The 27,262-nt window shown below is 48.1% G+C and overlaps 2 protein-coding genes across 2 annotated transcripts; one reads left to right on the forward strand and one right to left on the reverse strand.

The window, feature by feature from the left end:
* Positions 1-529: 529 nt before the first annotated feature.
* Positions 530-2,296, forward strand: LOC142879431 (protein S100-A1-like). Its single transcript, XM_076012741.1, has 3 exons — positions 530-639; positions 1,470-1,632; positions 1,742-2,296. The coding sequence occupies exons 2-3, from the start codon at positions 1,471-1,473 to the stop codon at positions 1,901-1,903; spliced, it is 324 nt and encodes a 107-aa protein (XP_075868856.1). The 5' UTR covers positions 530-639; position 1,470; the 3' UTR covers positions 1,904-2,296.
* A 1,028-nt stretch (positions 2,297-3,324) lies between these two features.
* On the reverse strand, positions 3,325-22,809 carry chrnb2 (cholinergic receptor, nicotinic, beta 2). The gene is made up of 6 exons (XM_076012740.1): positions 22,604-22,809; positions 14,082-14,227; positions 13,217-13,261; positions 11,463-11,572; positions 8,259-9,360; positions 3,325-5,535 (listed from the first exon to the last, which is right to left on the reverse strand). The coding sequence occupies exons 1-6, from the start codon at positions 22,680-22,682 to the stop codon at positions 5,383-5,385; spliced, it is 1,635 nt and encodes a 544-aa protein (XP_075868855.1). The 5' UTR covers positions 22,683-22,809; the 3' UTR covers positions 3,325-5,382.
* Between the last annotated feature and the right edge of the window lie 4,453 nt (positions 22,810-27,262).

Raw genomic sequence — 27,262 nt, forward strand, 5'->3', positions numbered from 1 at the left:
GGTTTTATGTTTTTTTTTTGTTTTTTTGTTTTTTTATGTCTCTTTGCTCGTGGTCTATATTAGGTTAAATGCTTCTTGTAACCCTTTGAGATTTCTTAATGTAAAGTGCAATATAAATAAAGTTTATTATTATTTTTTATTAATAGAAAAAAAAAAAAAAAAAGTTGGCCAAACTGTGATGATAGCAAACAAACAAGCTACGTTCACGGCTGTTTGTCTCACTACGTACACTCGGCCTCTTTTGGATGACTAAACTTTGACAAGACCTCGTGTCAAAGATAAGCAGAAAGTATGAAAGAGCGCAAATGTTCAGACTCGGGGTTGAAATGCAGGTGCTGTGCGCAGCTACGAGCTGCGAAAATCAATCGAATCAATCAAGACACGGAGGCGCGCGTGAGGCGGCACCTTCGTCGCCCCCTCCCCTCCCCTCCTCTCCCCTTCCCTCGGCGGAGGACAGGTGGACAGGTGTTTGGTGCGTAAAAAGAGAAGGAGGAAAACAATAAGGGAGGAGGGGGAGAGGAGGGAAGGGTGGGGAGCGGGATGTATTTAAGACATTGCGCCCCTCGTCCTCCTCAACAGTCGCCACTGACTCTTTCTCTTTGCATCCGACAGGCAGCCCAGCACTCATCTTACTCTCAGGTAAGAGCTCCTACCTCTGTATTTCTCTCCAGGAGGACTCCGAGCCTTTTTTGCCTTCTGAAACTCTACAATGTATTAGTTTGTGTGTTGCAAGATGAACCTTCAATGACTTTGTGCTCATTTTTTTTTTTTTTTTTTAATCTTCCTGCCTCTCAATAATTTGAGAGTCTGCATCTATGGAGAAAGGCTTTGATTGGCAGGGGTGCTCACAGTTCAGAGGTGATATGTCGGATCACGAAAAGAAAAAGAAAAAACAAAGACAAGGACCTACACATGTCTGTGTTGTTTCCTGCCACTCAGCCGGCCCTGAGGTTAAAGCTCCGATCGGGTTGCCGTTGTTCATCCCGGTTACGTCTCCAGCCTCTGCTGGCCTACTGCAGCTTAGAGTTTCACTCTTATCAGGCCGGCTCACATGTCCCGGCTGCTGACTTTCCCCCTATCCCTTCTAGTGGTCCCCTCGCCAGGGCCAAGCAGCAAACAGTTTGAGGATCTGCAAAAAAAATCTTATCGGGAGTTGCTGGCAGAGAGGAAACACTCCTGATGGGGAAGAGCTCCTCACCTCTCATGTCACTTGACTGATAGCCTTAACTCAGAGGGGTGATAGTGTGATAACTTGTAATTGTTCCCCCCCCCCCCCCCCCCCCCCCCCCATAATTCATCTGGCAGCATGTCAAACAGAAGGAAATAAAAAAGGAGAGCTTATTTTAGTGTGCAACAACATTTTTGTCTCAAAAATAATTTACAACAGATTTGTCCTCCACTGTCTTTCTACTCTCCAACTCCACTAACACAGGTTTATTTATGTATTTATTTATTTTGCATTCCTACAGGATGTCCATGCCCAATTCAGAGAATGCCTCCACTCTGGAGAACGCCATGCAGCTCTTGATCCAAACCTTCCACAAATATTCTGGAAACGAGGGGGACAAATATACACTGAGCAGGTCTGAGCTAAAAGAGATGCTCACCGCAGAGCTGGGAAACTACTTAGGGGTAAGGCCATGTATTCTTCAGGTTGTGTGCAGGTTGAGATCTCTTTTTTTAAAAAAAAACAAAAAACATCCTGCCTACATGTGTCTGTGTTATGTCCTGGAACGTGCAGAACGCTCAGGATAAGGAGGCAGTGGACAAGGTGATGGGAGACCTGGACTCCAACAACGACGGCGAGGTCGACTTCACCGAGTTCATCATACTGGTGGGAGCTCTGACAGTGGCCTGCAACGACTTCTTCCTGGAGTACAACAGCAAGCAGGAAAAAAAATGAGCCAAGAAGCCGGCGCCTCGCGTTCAAGGACAGCCGACTCTGCGAACCCACCACGCTCCAGGGAGGAAACAGATTTGACGGAGGAGAGAAGAGGAGAAGACAGCCACAGCCGATGCCCACTCATGGCCTCGCGTGGACAAATACACACACACCTACGGAGACAGACGTACGTGCATTGAAGGCAGGGTGTTTGTGTATTTGTCCGCGCTATTCTGATCAACCCGGTACAATGTGAACATCACGAGAGTGTAAATCCGTTTTTCAGCACTTGTCATCGTTGAACATGTAAACGTGTCTCTTTTTTTGTTTCTTTTTCATGATATTTTGTAACACAACCAAGCAAGTGAATCTCTCCCTGGAAAGAACATGAATAAAATGTGACCTTTACTGTAACCACTTTGTGGCTGCTTGTGTGCTTTTTGTGACAGCTGGTAAAAAGAGCGAGAAAGCATAACGACCACCAGGGGGCAGCAAAAGGCCCCCCCAAAAAGAAAAAGAAACGGCAAAAAAAACCCCAGAAGATCTGATAAAGCAGATTATTGCATTACCTGTAAATCGGTTTAGCACATTAACAGGAGCAGCAGTGTAAGATATGGATCAGGACAGAGATGTGTGTGAAGATGGATACTGATGCTGGTGGAATGTGCAGGGGAAGAGGTCGTCCTCCGGTCGGAAATTACTTACCTATTCGCCGTAGTTCCTCCCATGGGTGTACACATAATCAGGTACTGAGTGTACCCCGCGTTCCTGTTTTTACAGCAGAATAATGTGAACCTGGCCTGGCCTTGACTCAGATCTACACCCGTAATTGTTTAAAAGCACCGCTTCCTAGAAGTAGAGAAATCACAGCTGAACTCTTCCTCTGTGTGTGTGTGTGTGTGTGTGTGTGTGTGTGTGTGTGTGTGAGAGCACACTGAAAGGAAGCTGCCAGCCTCTATAACAGAAAGCCAGGAAGCGTTTCCCTCTTTGTTCTATCCTGTGGTGTAAGATTAAAGCTGGAGTAATATGAAAAAAAGCAAAGACAGATCCTGTTCGTGTTTGTGTGTGTACGTGTGTGTGCGTGCGTGCAGGGGGCATGAGAGGCAAAAACACGCAATCACACACACATTTGATTAATCTGAACCTACAACCTTTATTGGACCGGTTAAGGTGTGCACAGGAGCAGATTCGAGAGAGTCGGGAACGGAGAAGGTGAAAGATGATGGAGGTTTTCGGGTGGAGGTGGTGGTGGTGGGGGGAGAGGAAAGGGGGAGAATGATGGAAAGAGGAAGTGAGAGGAGAGGAAGGAGAGTGGAAAGGTCAAAGTAAGAGGAGAAGAGAGTCGACAGCAGCACTTTGTCCACGCGGAGCTGTGCAGGCTACAGTTTTCACAGGTCTCTGATGGGCTTTTCGCACTTTTCTTTTCCATTTTTTTTTTCCCCCGGTGGTGGTGTTGGTGGTGGGATCTGTTGGGAATCCCCTCAGGCCATCCGAGCCTCCAGAGAGGGATGGAGAGAGCCACGCCGAGCAGCCACCGTCGCCGGGCACCCCCTCAGTCCCCGAGTGCAGAGCTGAGCTGCAGGCCATAAAAAGCCGAGAGAACTCACAGCGAGGGACAGTGACGGATGACTAAACAGCTTTTTTTTTTTTTTTTTAATGTTATTGTGGCTTTCCGCTGCTGTAACCACACTGGCGGTCTTTGTTCCAGGGTCAGTCCCACTCTGCTGGATCGTGGCTCGCTGAGGGTGAAACCGTCTCCTCGGCTGCGTCGTGTGAAAACATCAGTTCTATTAACGGCCGCGTGGCGCCCTACATCTTCCCCCTGCTTCTGACGCCGGCTCCTCTCTCATTTCTCTCTTCTTTGTTTATTGAAAATTTAATTCATAACTCCCCATTTCCCTGGGTGGCCCACTCGTTTTGCATTGTTGAAGATTATGAAAAATAGGACAAACCAGCCAGTCCTGTGCGCAAAGCAAAATGGAGTGATGGAATGAGGAAAGGGGTTCAAATAGTGTCAGGTGGGTCACTGAGCAGCATATTTCTTAACGGAAGACCTGATATCAAGGGGAGGTCATTGGAGAGATGCCACCAGATAGATATTAATAGAATAGGAGGAGGAAAAGGAGGGTGGGGTATGCACATACAGTATGCTCATGTTTCTGACAAATGTGCTCACGCTGTGGGGCCGCTTGCACACTCGCGCGCGCGCGCGCGCACACACACACACACACACACACACACACACACACACACACACACACACAAAAGTACACATATGCTTTGAACATCACATACTGAAATATGAAAAATACACATTAATACGTACGACAGCTTGACTTCCATGATCGGACCGCGGCCCCTCCCACACACAATTCTGATATGATTCATCCATCGACCCCTGTTAACTCCGCCCCTCGTTTGCTCTCATGTCGGGGGAGGACCCTGACCACCATCTTGGCTCTGACGCAAACCCCCCCACACACGGCCCCCTCCTCTCTCCTCTCAGCAGCTGGACTCGTCTCACTGAAGCTGCGCACTCTGGCACCAGAGCGCCGTCCATCCTATACGTGCACATCACTCTAAGTAAATATCTGGCCATGCGTAATCTATGACTTTATTCTCCTGCAACCCTCATCTAATGATACGACCTAGCTCCGCCTTTTATTACAGCCCCGCCGCACCTCGCCCCCTGTGGCTTGTACAGGTGTTGTTGGTTTAAAGTGTGCACGTTCACAGGCTGTGCAGTTACGGATTATTGTTGTCTTTTTTTTTTTCTTTGTTCACATTCTCGTTATATCTGTACAATCATACCACACACGCACCGCAACCTTGGGATCGGCGACAGACTCGCATGAGCGAACACATAAGAGAAATCTTAGTAATATAATTCTAACGCTATACTGTGGTAAACCGCTATGCTATGGTAAAGAAACGCTGTATCCGACAGAGAGGGCTTCCGGTCGGATCAAACGTGAAACTCTCCCTTCCCTTCCGGAGTCGCTCCTGACATCCCGCCCGTTGTTTCGAAGCCGTGATTTCGCAACTTGAAGGCGATTGAGTTACGAAGGTCCGCATTTCAGAGCCCAAAGTGTTTGTTTGGTTGCCACCAGGTGCAAGGTGTGAGTCGTGACAGCGTCTCGAGCTCCTTGATTGGCTGAGAGGGAGAGCAGGGCGGGACTTCTTTCCCACCAGGAAGTAGAGGTCAGGCCGTTGAACATCTTGACCAAATTAACAGAAAAGAAAACTAACAAACCAAAGTAAAAGGCAGGTAGGATGGTGGTGTTGTCGTTATTCTCTCTTCTTCTTACAAGAAAAAAAAAAGTTGTTCGTTGCAAAAAACGTTACTATAAAGGTAATGGTTGTGAGTTGCTGTTCATTTTTCCAGTTCAGAGACGCTATCAAATCCGCCCTCCTCCCCCACCTCATGGCCCTCTGTCCCGCTGCGCCGATTGGTCGGAGGAGCTGTCCGTCGTCGTCGCGGTGTCGGCGGCCAACGCGACTCAACCCGGCGGACTGTTGATGGTCTTGACTGTGTAATTCTGGAAGAGCGGCTGAAGGAACATGCCCAGCGTGCCGAACACGCACACGAACACAAAGATCCACAGGAAGAGGCGGTCGATCACCATGGCGACGTACTTCCAGTCCTCGCTCACCTGCGGATCCAGGAGGAGGGAGATCAAGGTGAGCAGATTCAAAGTAGGTCAATTTCTGTTAACTTAGTCTATGCAAATTGTGACGAGAGAACTCGTTAAAAATGATCCAACGAAATGTTGCAATTCTTTAAAAACTCGCATAATTTAAAAAAAAATAAAAATAAAACGTTTTTTTGCTTGCATGCATGAAGCTGTATTTAAGGCCTTTCAACAAAATTACATTTCCCCCCCCAAAACGTTAATGGCAAAAAGGTCTGCCTTTACAAGTCACATGCTGTGATGTAGTATGTGGATAGAGTGTTGTGGATCATTTCTTTAATTTCTTACAGTATGTTTAAAGAAATCACAGCGATATAACATCAGAACCAAATCGGAAATGCGGCTGCATTCGAAAACCTCTGTGCCTGGATGGTCTTCCAGATTACACATTGACGTATAATGGAGAAAAGCAAGCTTTGCCATGGTAATAGCAGTTTGATGACAGTGAGAGCAGCCGTTACACTGGATTAAAAACTGTCAACATTTAGTTCACTGATGAATGTTTTCAAAAACATTTGATTATTAGCTTTTTTTCTTCTATAACAGACACATAATTATTGTCGATGTTATCTTAAATAAATGATCATGTGTCTGTTGTAGGAGAAGAAAGTGAATAATCGTGTATGTATACATTCAATGAAGACACAATGGATCTCATTCATTTCAAGAAACGCTCCTCGAGTTCCGTGCCGAAAAAAAAAAACAACCCAGCGCCACGCAGCCGCGGGAAAAACTGGTCGGCCGCCTCGCAGCCCTGCGCTCCTCTCCTTTATCTGGCCCTCGGGCTGTTGCCAGCGCGGCGGGTTAATGGAGGTGATGGGTTAATGTGAGCCGAGACCGGCGCTGCCACACAGCTCTGATGAGGTCTGACGGCAAGTCAAGGAGGAGGGGAAGGACGGCAGAGACTGGCGAGAGTGATGGAAGGTGGAAGGGATGGGGCTGGTGCCAGGCTGACACTGTAACCTCCCGCCACTGACGACTTGGGGATGAGGAGCAAAAGGAGGAGGCGGAGGAGGAGGAGGAGGAGGAGGAAAATGGCCAAGGCCCCCTCTGTGCTGAGCTGTGCGTGGGGAAGAGGAATTTAACGACGGGTTGCCATGGCAGGGACGGTAACTACTACGTAGATGATGGACAGAATTACGATGGGGGCGGGGGGATTGTTAATTCCCGTCTCGGCTCCTTTCAACCCCCCCCCCCCGCGAAGGCAAAGAAGGCGATGGCGCTTCATCCTGGCTTCCTGCTGCACGTGGCCGCTACCACATTGACATTTATTTGTGCGTTGAATATTCAGAGGGCCGCGATTACGTAACCAGGTCCGTCTCGTTTGCTCAACACTCCCCTGCCGCACATTCCAAATGGCAGCCGGCCCGCTCCGTCGTCACCGTAACCCGATGCTGCGTCGGAGAGGTCGGGTCGGCGGCGCGCAGCGAAGGTTTTCATTCCCGCAACAACAGGACGACTTATGCAAATAGGAACATAAGGCCGAGCCATATGTTTTTCAGGGGGGTTTTTCACTAACCGAGACTGCGTTGTAATGTATGTTGGCGCTGCTAGCCGCGTCTGTCTGTGTCTTTGGATTTGTCTGTTTGTTAGTTGGCGGGTGGCTCTGGGAGTGACGTTGATCAGACTGGCAAGTGTGAAGCTAAGCGGTAAAGCTGCGGGCCTTAAAAGGAGACGAAGAAGTTACAACAGCACAGCTTTGGGGACGTTAACGTGGATTTTGTCAAGGTGTTTTATGAGTGTCCTCAGTTTTTTGCTGCACCACCTTGACCCAGGGCGGCATGGTGTGGGTGGTGGGCCCACCGGCACCCATATGTTTACATCTTAAAGTGTCTACTCTGGTGTGGGTGGTGGGCACACCAGCACCCATATGTTTACATCTTAAAGTGTCTACTCTGGCTTTCACATTAGCCAAGTTTACGTAAGATGTTAAAACTATTTTGCATTTTTTTAAATTAGATGGGTGTATATAGTTATTTTCTAGATACTGACAAACTGTCATGAGCTAAACACTGCGTAAATGTTCAGTATAGTCCCTGACAAACGTCAACCATAATTAGAGCAACTTGGTGGTATCTTTAGTCTTTGTTCTAAAAGAGCCGACTGACAGTAAACTGTGACAGACAGTGGTGACACTGAACGTCTGTCCACGTACTTCGGAGGCAGTTTACTCTCAGATCATGCTAACACCGTAATGTAATGCTTTAAAACGTATTACATTTATTTTATGCATTGGGTTTTGCTGTTTGTATTCTAACATTTGGAGAAAAGTTGTAAAGCAGATCAGGGGTCAAAGCAGTTATTCAGGACAGAAACAAAAACATGGTTTTGCCAAAATAAAGACCACATTTTTATGTAAAAACCCCAAAAAAACATTATTTAATTGCTGTAGTAAATAGTGGCTCCCCCCCCCCCCCCCCCAAACATTCCATTTCCTTCCATCATATTCCATTGTGACTCAAAAAAGTAGAGCTACCAAAGAGGCGTTTTTACTTATTTTACTACTTCTTGCTGCCCTCATTATGCATCAGTGATGCGATTAACTACAAGGAAACAGGTGATGTCGACTGTCCCGCTGTTTATGCGTCTATTTCAGGTGTCGGCTGGGCTCTGAAACACAGCTGTGAGCGGACCTCTAATAGCTGCCCATGACTGGTAAGAGAGGATAAGATAGTGTTACTCACACTCTGGTCATCATCCTCACTCTTCATGTGGTTGGCGATGAAGCGTACTCCTTCCACGGCTTCCTCAAAGCCCGGGCAGGCTTGAGCCAGCAGTGCCTGACTCAGTGCTGGACCCCCCGGGGTCTGCTGTTTCCCCCGCGCCAGGTTAGCCGAGCCCCCCTCGCGGCCCTCCCTGGCCCTGTTGAGGCCGTCCAAGGAGCCACCTCCCGCACCCGATCCCAGATCCCCTCCGAACTGCTTGACGGACGCGCGGTTCACGTAGCAGGTGCAAGGGTCGCTGTCCTCCTTGCCCCCGCTGCCGCCCAGCCCCAGGCCCACCATCAGGCCGCCCGCCTCGCCGCAGCGCCCGCCGTCCTTCTGCTCCTGGGCCCTCCGCCGCTGTCGCAGCCGCTGGCGTTCGCAGCTGTTGCGGGGCTGGCGCATGAAGAGCAAGGCGGGCAGCTTGTTGAGGAAGACCACCTTGACCCAGGGCGGCATGGTGTGGGTGGTGGGCGAGCGGTGGTGCACGTTGAGCACGCACACGCTGGTGACGATGGAGAAGGTGACCAGGACCATGGTGAACATCAGGTACTTGCCCACCAGCGGCACGTCCAGCGAGGTGGGCGGCACGATCTTGGAGATGAGCAGCAGGAAGACGGTGAGCGCCAGCAGCACGGAGATGCACAGGGTCATCTTCTCGCCGCAGTCGGACGGCAGGTAGAAGACCAGGATGGCCAGTGAGGTGATGAGCACGCAGGGGATGATGAGGTTGATGGTGTAGAAGAGGGGCTTGCGGCGGATGATGAAGTCGTACGTGATGTCCACGTAGGTGGGGTCACCCTGGTTCTCGTTCCGCCGGCCCGGCAGCGCGATGATGTCCCACTCGCCGCTGGGCGTGAAGTCGTCCATGCTGGCCACGTCGGCGCGCAGCACCAGGTCGATCTCGGTGCGGTCGTACGTCCAGGATCGGAAGCGCAGTGTGCAGTTCTGCTGGTCGAAGGGGAAGTGCTTCACCTCGATCTTGCACGCCGACTTGTAGATGGCCGGCGGCAGCCAGAAGATGCTGCCGTCGTAGGAGACCACAGCGTTGGAGTAGAAGGAGACCTCGTAGACGCCGTCGGCGCTGAGGGACGAGGACGAGAAAGACAAACTTGAGTGTCAAACTGACACATTTGACAACACTAAGTTTGAGAAAAATAAACCTCCAGAAATTTAAGGTCCAGTGTGTAATACTTGGTTTGGTTTATGATTTTTATATTGGTAAAAGCTTAACATACTGCCAACAAATACATGAACAAAAGTGTATTCTCGCAGTACAATAAAAGTAATTTGGTTTCCCCACAATTACGATGGTTCTCATTTATATATAAGAATATATATAAGGGTCTTGCTCCTAGTCAGCTGCCATCTTGTGCCATATTCTTTGAAGGAAGTGCCCTAAATATGAAACGTGCTTCCTTGGATACCAAGATTCCTTAAACAATTTTACACACTTGGCCTTTAAAAGCTGTGGACTGTGACTCAGCAGATTATGCAATACGGGCTTATTCATGGGCTGATGGTGGCCTCAGCAGTGTGAACGCCAGGGTGAGGCCTCTCGTTTCACACACAGTGAATATGACAAATGGAACCACAGGTCACGCCAAGTTCAAGGACTACCTCATAAGTCCTTGGGGGACCGACTTGTTGAGTAGCAGATTCTGAAATAGCAAAATGATTCATTTTGTGTAGTCAAATTCTATTCCTGCTGAATATAATGCGCCCGCTGTTGACAGAGGTTTGAAAGCAGAGATGAGGAGCTGGAGGATAGCGTGTCAACCTGGGGTTCGTGAGAGGATTAACGCTATAATGTTATGTAGAGCCGCGTGGCCCTGGGATCCTCTAATCTTGAGTAAAGCTAAGAGTGATGCAGCTGAGGAGGAGGAGGAGGAGGAGGAGGCCGGGATCAGTGATCGCTGGACTCTGATGAGCTGATTCACATCATCTCCGTTGCACCTTGGACTGATAAAAACTATGACCTAAGACCTCAAATCAGAATCTTACTCTGCATTACGACACAAAAAGAAATTGTATTTTTCTCAGTTCTACCTGTTGGACATCTAATATTTGTAGTGGTCGTTGCGGAAATGGTAATATTTCTTTCAAGTATTCAGTTATATTCTGCACCTCTAAAGTCAAATTTAAAATAAGTTCCCCCTGCCTCAATAGAGTTTGAACATTTAATTAAAAGTAGTAGATTCATAGTTTACATTCTGCTCCCATGGTGCAAAAACCTCGCTAAGTTGGTGTTTAATTAAATCACAGCAACGTGTTGTAGCTCCAGAGGTGTGCCCTCCTTGGTGTCTGTGTGCAGTGTACCTGATGGGAGGTAACGGGCTGCGTGCACAATGTGCACGGGGATGTGTACCGGAGGGAGGGTGTGTGCGGATTGGGGTGGGGGACGGGAAGGGTTACGTAAAAAGGTGAACATTTAGACATTCATTCTGGCACACATGCACACATGCAAAGAAAGTCCTGGTTGATTTCATGAGAACCAAAAGCAATTTTCCGTACAGCTTCACGGATGTGCGGATGTACGCGTAATGCAAAGAATGTTCAGAGAATCTGCATCATGTCCTCATTTGGGACCTCTTCTAAATGCAGTAAACATTTAAAATCGTCCCCCATCAGTCTCCGAACGTTGAGGACTCACCAGTAAGTAAAAATAAAATTTTCTTTCTTCCTCAGCATGCCACTAGGTTGTTGTAGGTTTCCGCTCTGACCACGGATGACCCCGAAGAATGATGCTCTTGATGTCAACAGTTTTGTGAGATCTCGCAAAATCTCACCAAAACTATGGCAAATCTCACAAAACAATTGCCAGAACATAACTGTAATGTCCTGGTGGTGCAACGCTCATATGTCAGGTTGTGTTGCACAGTTTATTTCCTCTGTTAAGTATCTCCGGAGAATTGGAGGTACTATATAGGAGTCCCAACACATATTCACTCATGTGTGGAGACCCTGCGTGTGTTACACCATTAAACCAGTGTCGTCTTAGTTGAAGATGGACTCTGCCGACCCTCAGCCACTTGACAGCATATTAATTTGACATCTGTCGGCCTCTTTTGTTTTGAGCGTGTTTAGGACTCGGCGCGTGTGCAGTGCACTTAGCCCGTTAAAGGCCTTTTGAGGTGAGAGCAGATGTCTGCGTGAGTGAGTGATTGAAGGAGTAAGTGAGCTTACTTGTTGTAGAGCACCACGTCAGGCAGCCAGATGTGTTTCGAGGGCAGCCTGACCTTCAGCATGCCGTCAAACTCCTCCGGGACCCAAGTCAGACGGTAGTCCTGCCACTCCTGAGGGCCAGCAAGGACAAAACGCTGAGTCACCCACCCACCAATCGCAGAGTGGGGGAGATCCGTCTCTCCCCCAGGAGCAGCACACACACGAAGAGGACGGGGTCCGTCTCTCAGCCAGTCAGTGATCAGCATGACCTCCAGGAGACACCGTGACCCCGTTTGTGTTTTCGGTCATGCTTTTGAAGGGGCCACATTATGCAACGTTCGCTTGACCAACGATTTCTTGCAATGAATAATGCGTCTGCAGCCTCAAGTCCCCGGCCGCTCCATCATCACTTCCTATACTGCGTCCGCTTTTTGTAAATCTCTGGAATTCTGTCCTTTGTGATGTAACACAGGGCAAACTCATAAAAAATGACAATAATAACAAAGGGAAAACTCATATTTTCAGAGAATCTTTTAATTGATTTGAAATTCTACTTTTCCCTACTACAAAAAAGAAGGTATTCCAGGGATCTAATGAGGCCTGTAACGACATGACAAAAATAAACAAAAGGAGAGAACCAAAAACCATCCGAATGATGAAATGGTGTCTGAGCTGAGGCTTATCCTAACGCTTGTCCGTCCGTGTGTGTGTGTGTGTCTATGGGTGTGTGTGTGTGTGCCGTGTCCTCTGTGCAACCCAAAGGCAGAGCCATCCGCCGCTGACCACCACCGATCCAGCGGCTGCCACTGAGAGAGAGAGAGAGAGAGAGAGAGAGAGAGAGGCCACTGAGAGAGAGAGAGAGAGAGAGAGAGAGAGAGAGAGAGAGAGAGAGAGAGAGAGAGAGAGAGAGAGAGGAAGGTCTTCGATGGCGTCTCCTCGTGCTTATTTCACATCAGGGCGGCGGAAGCTATAATTTTTCCCTCGCTTGGTCATCAGCACAAACAGCGATGCATTACGGTCACTGCAGTAAAACTGTCCTTGGCTCCCCTGCCTCCCGTCCAACAGGATGCATGGCACATTTATGGCCATTCCAGCCCCGAGTTACATGTAATAAATCTTCGCTGCGGCCTGGGAGTGAGTGTAAGCATGCATGTCTGCCGAAAGAATCCATAGAGCGGCGAGTGATCTATAAAGCAATCTAATCGAAGAATGCGGCATGATGACATCATCATGCACGCGGCATATGTACATAAATCTTGCACAGAGTCCCTGCGTGCGCTCGTTACACATGAAGAGAGGCCTCGGCCCTCTGGAACACAGTTCCGACCTGAATGTATGACTGTAATCTCCTTTTAACACCTGCCCTCGGTGCAGGTGCACGGCCTGATGGTGATGTGTGTGGACGGATGCCTTTGTAAGGACAGTGAGTGTGTGTAAATGTGTTCATCTATATGTTTCAGTTTATTCCAGGCCTCAGCTGGAAGCTTTAGAAGAAGCAGTCATGCAGAAGAGGGTCAGAGCCCAGTCAGGGTCACATTATATATGTTTTTTAGATGATCGTGGGGGGGGGGGAGAGCGGAGGGGAGCAAGAGCTGCCTGATTTAAAGGGAAACAGCAATTTTAGTGTCATTATTTTTTTCACATTACTGCTCACATTTTAAGACATCCTGCTATTTATCTGAGTCATTTATTGTATTGTCCAACTTCCGGTTCCCTAAGTCTTTTTTTATTAGTTTTATTAGTATTAGCAATTGGAAGGACGGTCGAACTCTCACCTGCGTCAGCCAGACATTGGTGGTCATCACCTGCTCTCTTTCATGCTGCAGATAAAGACAACATGTACATTACAAACCATTATTTTATGGAACCATTTGTCTTTAACAGATCCAACAAGTCGAGATGTTTTACTTTTATATCCCTTTTTTGGTCTGACGGCACATCATTTAAGATTTTGCCTTCAATTTTCTCGACATCTAATTGAGCCCTCTGGTGTTCACAAACATGCACTGGAACATTAAGTTGAATGGAGGTGTTTTGCTTCAAATATGCTGTGTATATTAAAACCAGCACCACAAGAAGGGAGCAATACTGATTTAAAAACACTTTGCGGTATAATATCAGTTATTTGATGGATTACTTATTATTTTGGACAGAGAAAATATTCACGTAATACTGCAAAAAGTGTTATCAAATCATTTACTTAATCTAAATTTCATATGATTTCATATTCAGTTCATATGATGAAAGGCCGTTTATATGTCACTGCATCAATAATTATCATCTAGCAACTGTCATAATCATACATACACATCATACAGATTATTGCCCCAAATACAGTAAGTTACTGTAAAATACAATAACTTAAGTTAGTTAAGTAGAGGCCGACTTAAGATTTGATTCTACACTGGGAATATGCAATGTCATAAAGGGCACTGACACTTCACCTATACCTCTGGCAGATTCGTACAATAACACACCAGTTTTAGCAGCAAGCTAAAACAGCAGGCTGTAAACAGAGGGCTAAGTATTTCTTTTTTTTTTTTTAAAGAAATTTTTAAACTATTGTTATTGTTTGATTATTCATTCATTTTCACCGACAACACATCTCATTGGTTCTTGTGCGTGCGTGCGAGCGCTCACCACGCTGATAAGCTGAGCCAGCGACACCATCAGCTGCACAGTGACCAGCTCGGAGCCATTGGTGGCAGGCCGAATCAGCTTGTTGTAGTGGGCCGGGTTCAAGAGATGCTCCACCAAGCGCTCCTCCGTGTCTGCCCCCAGGCCTCCTGTAATGAGAGAACTCATCATCATCATCATCATCATCATCATCATCATCATCATCACCTGCTCCTATCGTGACGAAAAGAAAGTTACGGCCATCTGGCTTTATTTAGAATGTTGTTTTATTTTTTTCCCCCCAAAAGGTGTTAATTATTTGGCACCCGGGTCGTCATCGTGGAGGAATGAAATCTCCGGCGCTGCTGATTTCTCTCTGTTTGGGCCTCACTGTTAGCATTAGGGGGTGGAGGGGGACACTAGCCATCCATGTGCACCGGGAACCGTGGCATTACTCATCATTGCCGGCTGCAGCCACGTCAGTGCGGCTCCGTGCACACTCCTCACAAGATGTGACATCACGGCCATGAGAGGAGCCCGCCCAACGTCTCAGCGGCGTCCCTCTCCCTCTCCCTCTTCGTCTACCTCTCCATCTCCCTCTCCATCTCCCCCTCCATCTCCCTCTCCGTCTCTGTCTCCATCTCCGCCCCTCTGCCCCCCACCTTCGCCCTCGTCTGCACTCCTCCGCCTGCCGTGTTGCACCTCTCCTCGACTGCCAGTCTTTTGTAGCTCTGGGGTTAATTTCCCTCTCCCCCCCCCTCCTCCTCCTTCTCCTCTTCCTGTCTTTCCTCCCCTCCGCTCTGCTCCTGTTCGTCCCATCCCTCCATCTGCGGCACACTGCGGCCTTGTCGGTGCGAGCGCCCCGAGATCGGGCAGGGTTGTCACAACACTAGAGACGGCACACAATGGCAAAACAACTGTTCTTCACCTCCCCCTCCCATCCTTCCATCCCCGCTACACGCCGCAGCCTCTCATCTCATCTCATCTCATCTCCTCTGCATGCATCTCCTCTATCATTTCGGAGATAAACACAGGCCATATGCCAGCTGATGTTGGTTGGGGGCTGGAGGGGTGTTAAACTCCCAGCTATGTGTTAATGTCACATGTATATACAGTGGGGCAAGAAAGTATTTGGCAGCCACCGATTCTGCAAGTTGTCCCACTTAAAAAGATGAGAGAGGTCTGTAATGTTCATCATAGGTACACTTCAACTGTGAGGGATGGAATGTAAAAAAAATAAAAATAAAAGTAAATTTTTTAAGTCGGACAACTTGTAGAATTGATGGCTGTCAAATACTTTTTTGCCCCACTGTATAGCAGAAGAGAAATTCAAGATGAGTAGGGAAGTATTGAAACAACACTAATCAGACTAAACTTCTATCGCAGCCATTAGAACAAGGGTAACCATATTCCATATTAAACTTATCTTTCAGAACTCTTTTTCTAATTCTAATTTTCGTAATTAGGGACATATTGTGTTGGAAGTAAGCAAACCAAGCTATGTATTTTCTTTTAAAGAATACCAACAATCTCAATTTCCTGTCTGAGACAAAACCGAGGGAAACGTGTGGCGACGGGCATTCCATTGTCCAGATGCTTCAATAAGTATTAACACAGATAGCCGTGCACAGACAAACAGAGCTGAAACCGAGTGCGACGTTTGGATCATTTACAAATGGGAAAAAAAAGTGAAAGCACGGGAGCCGATAGAGACGAGCTCTACAAGCGTCCACTATACTGTCTCCCTGTTTGACCCTCAGTCCCTCGTCTCTATCAGCGTGTCAATCTTCCTCCCTCTCTTCCCTCCTGGGCTGCTGAAGCTGCTGTGCTCACTGAGCAGGAATGATGGCCTCTGTCTCTGGATCAATAAAGGCTCTATTCACGCCCCATAAAGTCAACACACCGCTCCTCCACCAGCCCTCCTCCCCCTCTTTATTAATCTCAAGGTCTTTTATGTATTTATTTATTTATTTTACTTGGTCCCGTCTCGTCGCTCTCATTTCCTCTATGTCTCCATTATCAGAGCTGGTCCGAATTCTTCCTTCCCTCCCTCCTTCCTCCTCCTCCTCCTCCTCCTCACCTTTATATCCATCTCCCAATGGCTGACGTCCATTTATTGCCCCTTCCCGTCTCGCTGCTCCTTCGTTATCAATACGCGTTCCTGTTGCAGCGTTCGGGTAGCATTCCGCTTGTTTGCCGGCGCTGCGCGTGTCTTCCCTTCAATGCGCACACATGCATGTGGGAAATAAGTGGCGCTGCTCCAACTTCTGAGCCGGAATCGTGATGTATATTATTCTCAGCAGCACAAGGCAATAACGCCGTCGCATGAGACGAGCAGGTCATACGTTTTTACGTTATGCAACGATGACACCATAAGCGCGTCCGTCAATACCGGAACGCCACTTTACAAGTCTGTGTCTGTGAAGTTGGTTTTGTATTTTTGTTTTAGTCAACACAGTTGGACGGATGAACGGCGCTTTATGTTTGAGCTCACAGTGCAAATCGTAAAGTGTGGAGGCCAAATGATGACTTCAGGGCTCGGCTCCAGGTACAAGCCTCTGTTCTGAGATATACGACGCCTAAAAATATGAAGCACAGTGAGCAAGTGTCAATTCACATTCCAGTCAGATCTTGCAGAATAGGAGAGACGCATGATTCATTTTTACAATCTAATTGATCCTGTCGCTGTACTTTACTCTTTGCAAACTGTGGATGTAAGATTTATGTTTTGTAGAACAAGTGAAATCTGTCTGCCAGCGGCTATTTGTTCACAGCTCCAATGTGTAAGATTTAAAGGGTGATAAAAAGAAGTGAATAGATGGAATAAATGTCTTGACTGCTGTAGATTTGCATTAAAAACTTGACTTTATTAAGGAAACGGCCATATTGTGCCACCATCGATCCACATCGAGCCACCATATGAGAAAATGATCATTATTAACATTTGATCCAAGCTCATCTTTCACACTGGGCCTTTAACGAACAATGTCAGCGATCTCTACTATTATTTTACAGAATTTGAAGAAAAATGCTTCATTTTTGTGTGGATGCACCATCATGCAAGAAGCAGCTGTTCAGCCTGTGCCAAAGCAGACTGAAGACCCAACCATGCAGAGACTGTCGGTCTATTCTGTCTTTTCCTCATCTTGAATCTGCAAAAAAAAATAAAAAATAAAAAATGTATCCCCTCGCGCACTCACATCGCCGGCGCCTGATCTCTACGCAGTCGTGTTTAACCAGCCTGCTCACCTTCGGCACTCGCTAATGCATCCCACCATCGACTGGCCCCGCCCTCTTTCCCTCTGCTGTCTCCACTGATGACACTCTGTCATGCTAAAGGCCAAGCTGAGTGGTTGTAATGTTGCTGGTAGCTCAGGTTGTTTTTCGGGTTGTTTTCCAGTTCATGTATTGCAAACTTAATGTGACGTTATGAATATTTCAGCAGGGCTCCCCATTTGACTGTGGAGCAGGGGAAGTTACACCCCCCCCGCCCCCCCCACCCCCCCCCACCCTCAACACTCCCCGATGCACATGCACAAACATCACTGTGTTCAATTGGCATTTGATTGTGTGTCGACTTGTAAGAAGTCCTGCTACTATGAGGCACAGAGCCCAGTGTCATCATCCGGGCCAGCGTCTGCGTTTTTTCAAATTGTACAAATGCTAATGTGTTTGCTCGCATTAAATCATCCGTCCGTTTACTTCACGGCATGTGTTTGCAGTTTACCAAGCCGCCCTAAAGGCGCGCGCCCACATGCGCCAGCGCTGACAAATGTGGAGAAAATGAGGGCGCACTGAGGGCTAAATTGAATTACCGTGCCGAGACTATTACAGCGGTGATCTCTATTTATTCGGCTCGCTCAAATGAGAAAAGGTTGGAGGGAAGGCGGAGGTCGCTCTCGCTCCTCTTCCAAAGAGGCTTTTTGGCTGCAGCTGAGACCTTTTATGCTAAAATATTTTTCAGTCAATAACCGGGAGATCTATTGATCTCCTGGCGGCGCACAATTGGCTCAGTAGCGCCCATACAAGTGAGGCATTATTATCGATCTCAGATTCGGGCCGTAAGAGTATCACAAAATCACCACGCTGGAGACCGAGGTTGGACACTCTGTCAGTATAGCCAAGTGTAATCAGAAGAAATGCACAGTGGGCCTGATTTGTGGAGCTTACGGCTAAAAGCTAATCTGGATGAAAAATGGTCCGGCTCCACAAGTACGGCTGTGAATATTTCAGGCAAGCTAAAAAAAGATTAATCATTTCGGTGACAGGAAGCCTCTTTTAACAGCTATTATTTGAGCCACTATTTGGATACCCATAAATCCTGGGGGCGCATTATCACCAGGTCGATGTCTGCTGCCGGAGAATAATTTGTGCACATGAGGGGACAGTGGGTCAACGGTCTGAAGTAATACATTCCCGCTGAACACGCGTACTCTCGTTCCTTTCTTTGGAGAAGAGTTAAAGCGGAAAGTGAATGTTTTGCTTTGTGCGAAAGCACCGGATCACCGCTATCTTTTATACGTGTTTGTCTGACATTTTTATAGTAGTTTATAGGACAAATGGGCCAGCACCTCTCCAGAGGAAGGGCTATCTCCATTGCAATGAGGGATGTGATTGATTGTTCCTGGGAGCTGAAAAGGCATATGAGATATGCTGGTGGCGCATGCTCACGTGCCCTGCACACACAAACACAACCGCGCTGCGAATCTGCCCTTTTCTTTTTCTTTTTTTCTTTTTTGGCAACATTCACATTCACAAAACTCTCAACTTTTCCACCGTCCCTTATCTCCCCCCTTTTCTCCACAGCTTACGTTTCTATTAAACCTTTGTGCTCTCCTTTGCTTCCCTCTAATCTCCAGGGCCAAACACTGCTTCGCTGCTGCTGCTGCACACCCATTCACACACACACACACACACACACACACACACACACACACACACACACACACACACACACACACACACACACACAAAACATTCTGTCACAGGTCACAAATTAGAGAGCACAAGTTCGAATGCGGAATCCCACATTTGCAAATGTGTTGTGCAATACTAATGTGCGAAGTCCTCTTGCACCAATCCGATCTCATTGCTGCTGCTGCTGCTGCTGCTGCTGCTGCAGCTGCGTGCGAAGGGGCTGGTCCAAACAGATCGAGACGGACCGAAATGGGAGCGAGACGAAGAGTGAGAGTGACAGAAAGTGGGAGAAGCAGACAGAGGGCAAGAGAGAATAGGAAGGCTGTTGGTAACGTCCAGGGCGGTCGAGACGCCGCAGAGACCAGAGGGGCCTGAACAGTGCGGCAGGAAAAAGTGATGACAAAAAAAAACAAAACGCAAGTGACCTGGCAGAACTTTCCAGACTGAAGCGTTGCCAGGACACGGGCGAGGTGACCGCCGCTGCCGAGCGCCTTCGTAAAAAGGTGGAGGACGAATGTTACGACTGGCTCGCAGTGGCTGGCGTTAGCGAAAAGGAGGGCGACTCGGCCGCCGATCAAGCGAGCTTGTGTTTCAGGATGCGGCTAATAAAGACGAGGGAGGCCGTGAGAGCACTGCGTAACGTCCCCGGCCTGATGAGGCTGCAGTGCCGCACAACAAGCTCCATATCCAGTAACCCTCCACATCAGGTCAACTCAGCACCACAGACCTGTTTATTATGCATGGCCTGCAGGGAAAATGACAAGAGACATCCTCCCCGCCACATCCTCACGGCAGCGTCTGGCACAGCAGGTGAAACGTCCTTGAGCACCCTTGCACAAGTTTTATATATTTTTTTTTATTTAACGTTTGTGCTTGTCTCATTCCTGGAAAGAAAATTGTGCACCTGTACGCTGATTGAGGTTTGACTTTATTGAATAATTAGCTCTGATGTCGGGTATTAGGTAGAGTCCTTTTTTCACCCTCTGAAATCTCCCACTGTGCTCTGCCTGTTATCTTTCTCGAGTTAGCACTCTGACTTGTGCTGTTTTGTTCGCGGGGGATTCTTAGGTTTATCTTAGGTTGATGCTCCAGGTGCGTGCACAGCCGTGCACAGCCTGCGTGCATCGCTGAGCTTTTTCCTTTTCTTTTTTCTTTTTTTTTTGCCCTTCCCCAAAATGTGTTCCATTGTGTGCCTTTGTGTCGGAGTTGAGCGTCTCTGGGGATGATGCTAATCAGATTGTCTTCCCGTAAGGAAAGATGACTCATTAGTATTTCAATGCTTGTGAAGCTCTGTAAAGTGGTGTTTCGTGTAAGTAGCTTCGCCTCCGTTTCGCTGCACATGCGGCACCTCTGTTTGAACCCCAGGGAGATAATCTGACAGATTTCTGAAGACAAAATGGGACATTTTATGAGGATTATTATCCTTTATTTAAAGCAGCTCTTGTTATCCTTCTCTGCCTTGCAAGGATTCCCCAAATTAATGTCACATTTAACAATTAATTGACTTGTAATGGGGAGGATGGCACCCACACCACTGACACAGCGTCCCAGCTGGCCTTTGACAGGACTTCCCGTCTTTGGTTGCCTGCCCAGTTCCCTCTCGAATGTTTGGTTCCTGCTCAACTCCTCTCTCAGCTTCTACTGCTTGCCTCCTCCAGCACGCTCTACTCTGCTCTCTTTGGTTTCTCTGCCAACACGTAGTCGAGTAGCGAGGTAGCTAGCTCCTTATAGCCAGGCAATAGGCGTTGATGGCAAGCAACCAAAGCTGTTTAGTCCTCTACCAGGCCAGCTGTGTCCATGGCAGGGCTGCTGTTCCCCACACAGCTCATCAGTGGATTGCGAAAATGATCAAATCATTGCGTTAGTGTGAAATAAACAGAACCCGAAAGCAGTCTTTTTAAGCATCCAACAGCACGCTCTAAATTCTTGATGTGCTGAAGAAAACCCTTGTGATGATTGTAATGCTTTAAATCCGTGAAACCTCAAAAAAACCTCCAAATTTAGCTTTAAATTATGCCCGCTAATCTGGAAATATGACGACTTGTTGGAATTTGTTTTTCGCAATATTGCCTGACATGTGAAGTGTAAAATATGACATGCATTTGCCGGTACTGGATGTCAAATCATTTCATCTGTGCTGTAAAGCGTGTTCATGTGCGTGCGCGAACATGCATGTGTGTGTGTGTGTGTGTGTGTGTGTGAGAGAGAGAGAGAGAGAAGGAGAGAAAGGGGGGTTAGAGAAAGAGAGAGAGAGAGAGAGAGAGAGAGAGAGAGAGAGAGAGAGAGAGATGGGGAGCAAGAGTGCCAGAGCATTTTGTCACCACGGGTGATGATGAACACTTCTTCAATGCGAGGCAGATGGCCATCCGCGCGTGTGTGTGTGTGTGTGTGTGTGTGTGTGTGTGTGTGTGTGTGTGTGTGTGTGTGTGTGTGTGTGCGTGTGTGTGTGCGCGCACGCACCGAGGTGTGCTAAGGCAGCTACGTGTGCGCCGGCATTGTTTGTGCTCGGAGGCACTGAGCCGGCCTCCATCCTGTCACTAATATGGATCGGCAGCCACACAATCAGCCGACGTGTCTTTCTCTCAACTCTGGGGAAATGAACACCAATTTGGTCCCACTACTAGGGAGGTAGATCGGGTCAAAACGGCACAACAGTATTACACTTTACAATATTCCAATTTGTCCTAAACGCACCACCACCACACCAGGGCTCCATTTATCAGCTCTGGAGGAGAGCAGAGAGGCTTTTTGCCCGTCCTGCTGGATGACACATCATTTGTGCTCCGGTGACAGGAAATAGAAGTTGTCTTAGCCCTTATTAACCTGCCCACTCACTGCAGGACCTCAGTGTTAATTAGAGAAAGGGGGTGTGGGCGGCTAAGCAGAGGATAAATAACACACACACCCCCTTTTTTCCAAATGCAGCCTGTATCAAGTGAACAAGGGGGAGGTGGTGGATTAAAAAAGCTGTCTGATTTCAGTGTAAAGGTTTATATTTAGCAGGCTGGAATTTATAATTCACGTCCAATGCTTTCACGTAACAACGGTAATTTGCTACACCAGGATGCTTTAAAAAAAAAAAAAAAAAGAAAAAAAAAAAGAAAAAGTACTGCAGCCTCAAAAATAATCACAGCACGAGGCCTGGGAAGTCCCAGAAAATTATAGTTTCGGTGGCGTACATCAGGGGAAAAGTGGTCAGTACCTGAGCCATATGACAACTGAAATGAAATGAAATGAAATGAATGACTAGTAATGAAGGCAGCTACTGGATTTAGACTGAGCCCCCTGCACGCAGCGGCCAACATGTCAGCGCTCCATCCTGGCGCGGCGCTATTATGAAAAGGACGATGCCGGAGTCCTTCTGCCTTTCCTCGGCGTCCTACGACTCCCTGCTGCTGATGCTGCTGCTGCTGCTGCTTCTTTCCCTCTCTCTCTCTCTCTCTCTCTCTCTCTCTCTCTCTCTCTCTCTCTCTCTCTCTCTCTCGCTCTCTTTTTTTTTTTTTTTTTTTTTTTTTACCCCCCGCCCGCCCCCACCCCTTCAGGAATTCGCGGCGATAAGAAAAAAATAAAAATAATAAAATCTACGACGCCGTCGAAGGATGGAAGGAAGGCTCGGACAGGTTACTCACCTCCCGCAATGGCGAGGAGAACCAGCAGCAGCGTCAGCGGCGTCGGCGTCCGAGGCGTCCGTGGCGGTCGGCCGTCCATCGTCGTATTCGTGCGTCCGAGCGCGCTGCTCCGTCCGGGCCACAAAGGTGCTCTGGCCGCGATGGCGAGGCCACCACCACCACCCCCACCTCCAAAGCAATGTTACAAGCCCTCCTCCTCTTCCTCCTCCTCCTCTTCCTCACGGCCACAACCTGCCGGTTCAGTCTCTACCTGGCATGGTGACGTCGGTTCGGTTCCCCTCTTCTTCTTCTTGGGGGGGACCCCCCACCTCCGAGTTAAAAAAAAAAAAAAAAAAAAAAGAGAGAGAGAGAGAGAGAGAGAGAAGAGAGAAGAGGGCAAAGGTGCTGGTGGTAGTGATGGGGGGGAAGCCTGGTGATGCTGCGCGAAACGCGGGAGTCGTGCTATGCTCGGCTGTGGTGTCCGCCGCGCTCCGAGGAGATGCGCGCCGCCCGTCGCCGCTGCTGCCGCCGCCGCCGCGCTGGAAGAGGCAGCGGGGGCGGGGCGCATCGGTGCGAGTGTGAAGCAGCGGAGGGGGGGGGGTTGGATGGAGGGAAGGGAGGAGCGTTTGAGGTGGGATACCTCAGAGGCTCCACATCATCCATGCTGGTGACACACACACACACACACACACACACACACACACACGCACACCCATGTAAGTATAATAATAGTGACATTGGGGCACCTCCTGTCAAACTTAACAACACATCTCCTCTCCTCCTCTCCTCTCCTCCTCTCCTCTTTATCTGCTCCATCTCTCATCCCCTCCTCAGGCTCAGTGCCAGGGATACCTGCGGTGGTGTTTCCTGTTTTCTAAAATTCATGAACGCCTTGACAATCTGCACCAAGTCACATGCTTTGAAAGGTCCTACATTGCACAAAAATAACCACCCTCATCCTGGATTTCTTTTGCTCGTTCCATGTCTCCAGGAAATCCACATTAAAATGCTTTTAAACTTTTGTTGAAATCTTTGTGATGTCACAAAGGGCACTGACCCCCTCTCCGTGGTATTTTGCTCCGCTCCCCTGGTTGCTGTGCCCTTTCACCCCTTCCGAGCGTGTGCAGTGCACAACAAAGCATTGGATTTAGCCGCAAGCTAGAACAGGAAGTTTTTTGCTGCAGGCTGTAAACAGAGGGCTAATTTGTTTGGGTCTTGTGAGGTAATTTACCACACAGAGCTGCCCGACAAAAGTCTGACTGAAAGGTAGAGATGTAAAAAAATGGACGTAGGGTTGTGTGACAGGTGTTGGTCGTGCGGGACAGGAAGTGAGCGGAGCAGGTCGCTGATTAAGAACAGGAGGTGCAGTCTGGAGAGAGGATGTGAGGAATGAGCCGACGGCGTCCTGCTGCTCCTCCTCCTCCTCCTCCTCCTCCACGCTGCCCACTGGGAGTGTAATGCCGAGAGAAATACCGCGGCTGGGTTGGATGTCAAGGGTGGTGGTGGTGGTGGTGGTGGTGGTGGGGGGGGGGCGCACAGTATTCGTCATCTCGGGGCGGCAGTGGTGGTGGTGGATTGGTGGGTGGAGTCATAGGAGCGTGGGTGGTGCAGAGGGGGAGGGGCGCCGGAGGAAGTCAAAGTCGAAGTAAACAGGGGTGCGTGATGCGCGGCGAGGGGCGTTGCCGTGGCGACTGAGACAAACCGGAGAGGAAACGACCTGTTTCTCCTTCATTTTGTCTATTTTCATCGGCGCCGCTCGCTCACGCACGCACGCACACACGCACACACGCACACAAATGTGATGCACGCACGCAGTGGGCAAGGTCTCCCTCTGTAATGTCTTCCTCTCTCTCTCTCTCTCTCTCTCTCTCTCTCTCTCTCTCTCTCGTGCTATCTTTATACACTCCCTTCCTCTCCCTCTCGTCGCGGCGGCCCTCTCCGCCGCCGCTCCTCTGCAGTGAATGAGCTGACCTGACAGTGCTCCTCCTCTGCACTGAGTGCTGTGAGTCTCTCTCCCTGAATTATTTAAAAGCTGGGACCCCCACAAGTGCTTGTCTTCCCCTCACACCCCCTCACGCTCTACCTTCTCGTTCTCGCCCTCCCCCTGTCTGCCTCCCTCCCTCCCTCCCTCCGTCCTCTTCCGGGCGGCCGTCGTTCCCGTCTTCGGCTGGACGCAGTTATTTCCCGTGACTGGGGTTATTCGGAGCAAAACGCAGACTGACGAAACGCGCAGCTCTGGGACACCGACTTAGAATGACTTGTTTTTTTAGCTTCAGAGGTTGTTTATGAGGTTTTGAGCTTATTTTCGTGTTACTCTTTTTCCACATTTCAGTATTGTTAAACCTCCAGTTTCATTCTGATACTCTATTCTCTTCACTGAATTTATTTTCTGCTTTAACAATTTTATTTAAAAGACACCTTAAAGACCCATCCATTGCAACTTCATAGCGTCTAGTGGTCAGAAAGAATACTGTACACCTGCATTTTTGTCACGCATGACCTTGTGCTGTGGCTATTATGCCACGTTAGCTTCAGCTATCAAGCCATAAATTATTATCAGTCTGGCAGGATGAATGACCCTCATTAGCGCACAGCATCTGGAGAAAGGCCCCCTGATGTTTATCCTCGTTTTTCTGGCTTCTCATCTTCCTTTGCGTGAGCCGTTGATGTCAGGGCAAAAATCCCAAAACCCCAAAATATGTTGGTGCAATAAGGTCACTTCCTTACAATTGGATTTGGTCTTCATGTAAAAAATATGAATGGTTATCGTTACTGACTGAAAACATAATGGTTATTTATGGTTGTTTATTTTGGCTGCTTTATGTAACTGAGAACATACGTATGAATTTGCGCATTTTATGATAATAGAACCCTATAAATGTTACGCAATGGGCCTTGAATAATATCATCCTATGTGCCTGCAGTGGTTCTTATAGGTTACTTATAACATCGATAACGACTGAACTTTAATTTTACACTCATGGTATATACTTATATATACACACATACATACAATTTATATCTGTGTATATACATGTTTATGTATATACATATATGTGTATATCTATCTATATACATCTATCTATCTATCTATCTATCTATCTATCTATCCATCTATCTATCTATCTATATATATCTATATATATGTATATATACATATATATGCATGCATACTTACATACATACATACATACATATATGTATTGAGTTTAGAACAAGAATAAAAGTGATGTATTCATATGCCATTGCCGTTTGGATAAAATACATTTTTCATGTGTGGAACAATGAACAATGATGCAACAGAGCACCTTTTCGTACTTGCCAGTTGCCAGTGGGAAAATAAGCAGAGGACGATGATATGAGATCATTGCAGAACTACATATTCTACATGTGGGCTTGTAGGCTTGATTCTAACCGGCGGAGACGTTGCCAAAATAAAGATGGCGAGAATGTTGCGTCCAACAGTGTAGGCTAGTTGTTTGTTTTGACCTACTTAGTGATTTAATTAGGAGAGCGGCAAGGTCCGCTGTTATTGTTGTTGTTGCTGCTGCTGCTGTTGTTGTTGTTGTTGTTGTTGTTGTGTAACCTTGCCATTTAGGACCTCTCATGGCCAAGACGGAGGATGGCTCCTCAACCGGAAAGCCCTGCTTTAAAGCCCACGCGGGAGCCGCGCACTTTGATCAGGGCTTCTATTTGCTGACCCCGCACTCTGACCCTTTAAAGGAGACGTCACTGTCAATAATTGAGCTGCGAAATGACTTGACTCAAAGAGTGGAGCTCGTCTTTCGTCGCCGTTTCCTGCCGCCGCCGCAAAATGTCAGCGCTCTCCCTCCGCGAGGGGCGGCTCTGTTCCCCCCTTCTGCGTTGACCGCCATTATTAATAGCCGTCTTCATATCGCGTAGCGTATACCTCTCTCTCCTCCCTCTCCTCCTTCCCTGCAGAGAGAGGCCCTACCTCACTCTAACTAATCACCATGGCAACCTGGTAATCCCTGAACGGACGGGGTGGAAAAAAAAATCCTGACTCGGTGAGACACGCATACGCACATAAATACACATAACAAGGGCTGTGCGCACGCACACATGGGTGCACATTATCGCTTGCTCAGACACGGGGCCCATGCGGGTGCGCGCAAACACGCACGCACGCGCACACACACACACACACACACACACAAACAAACACACATGCGCATGCACATGCGCTCACAGAAAGACGCCCATGCGATCCAGTAGGCTGGTGATAACTGGTAAGACGTATCTTACCGCAAACACACGCTTCAGTGTGCACCATTGTGGGGATAAAGCTCTGAATTTGGTGTGTGTGTGTGTGTGTGTGTGTGTGTGTGTGTGCGTGTGTCGGAGAGGATTTACACGCACCACCTTTAGGCTCGACTAAACCCGGTTTGTGTCTTACTTTATTTATGCATGTGTGTGAGCTCATGTGTGTGCTCATGTTTGTATTTTCCCAGCTACAAATAGGTACGTGTGTGTGAGAGTGTGTGTGCGTGTGTGTATCCGTGGGGTTGCAGCGTGCGTGTGTATAACTGTAATTGATTTCACACTCAGGTCAATGGTTTTGCTGCTACAGGAGAAAAAAAAAAGACACAGACTCGCTCTGGTTGGCGTCTCATTTGTTCTCGTCCTCTGAATTCTGCGTCTATTGATGACAGTGTGCAG

The sequence above is a fragment of the Nelusetta ayraudi genome, unplaced genomic scaffold, assembly GCF_046127955.1.
Source record: "Nelusetta ayraudi isolate G7.1 ecotype Tasmania unplaced genomic scaffold, CSIRO-AGI_Nayr_v1 ptg000136l, whole genome shotgun sequence".
Taxonomy (NCBI): Eukaryota; Metazoa; Chordata; class Actinopteri; order Tetraodontiformes; family Monacanthidae; genus Nelusetta; species Nelusetta ayraudi.

Excerpts from the sequence above, each read along its gene's own strand:
- LOC142879431 (XM_076012741.1), top strand. The coding sequence starts at position 1,471 with ATGTCCATGCCCAATTCAGAGAATGCCTCCACTCTGGAGAACGCCATG. Across the intron at positions 1,633-1,741 it reads AGCTGGGAAACTACTTAGGG|AACGCTCAGGATAAGGAGGC; the intron begins GTAAGGCCATGT and ends TGGAACGTGCAG.
- chrnb2 (XM_076012740.1), bottom strand. The coding sequence starts at position 22,682 with ATGGACGGCCGACCGCCACGGACGCCTCGGACGCCGACGCCGCTGACG. Across the intron at positions 14,228-22,603 it reads TCTCCTCGCCATTGCGGGAG|GAGGCCTGGGGGCAGACACG; the intron begins GTGAGTAACCTG and ends CTCTCATTACAG. Across the intron at positions 9,361-11,462 it reads GACGTGGTGCTCTACAACAA|CGCCGACGGCGTCTACGAGG; the intron begins GTAAGCTCACTT and ends CTCGTCCCTCAG.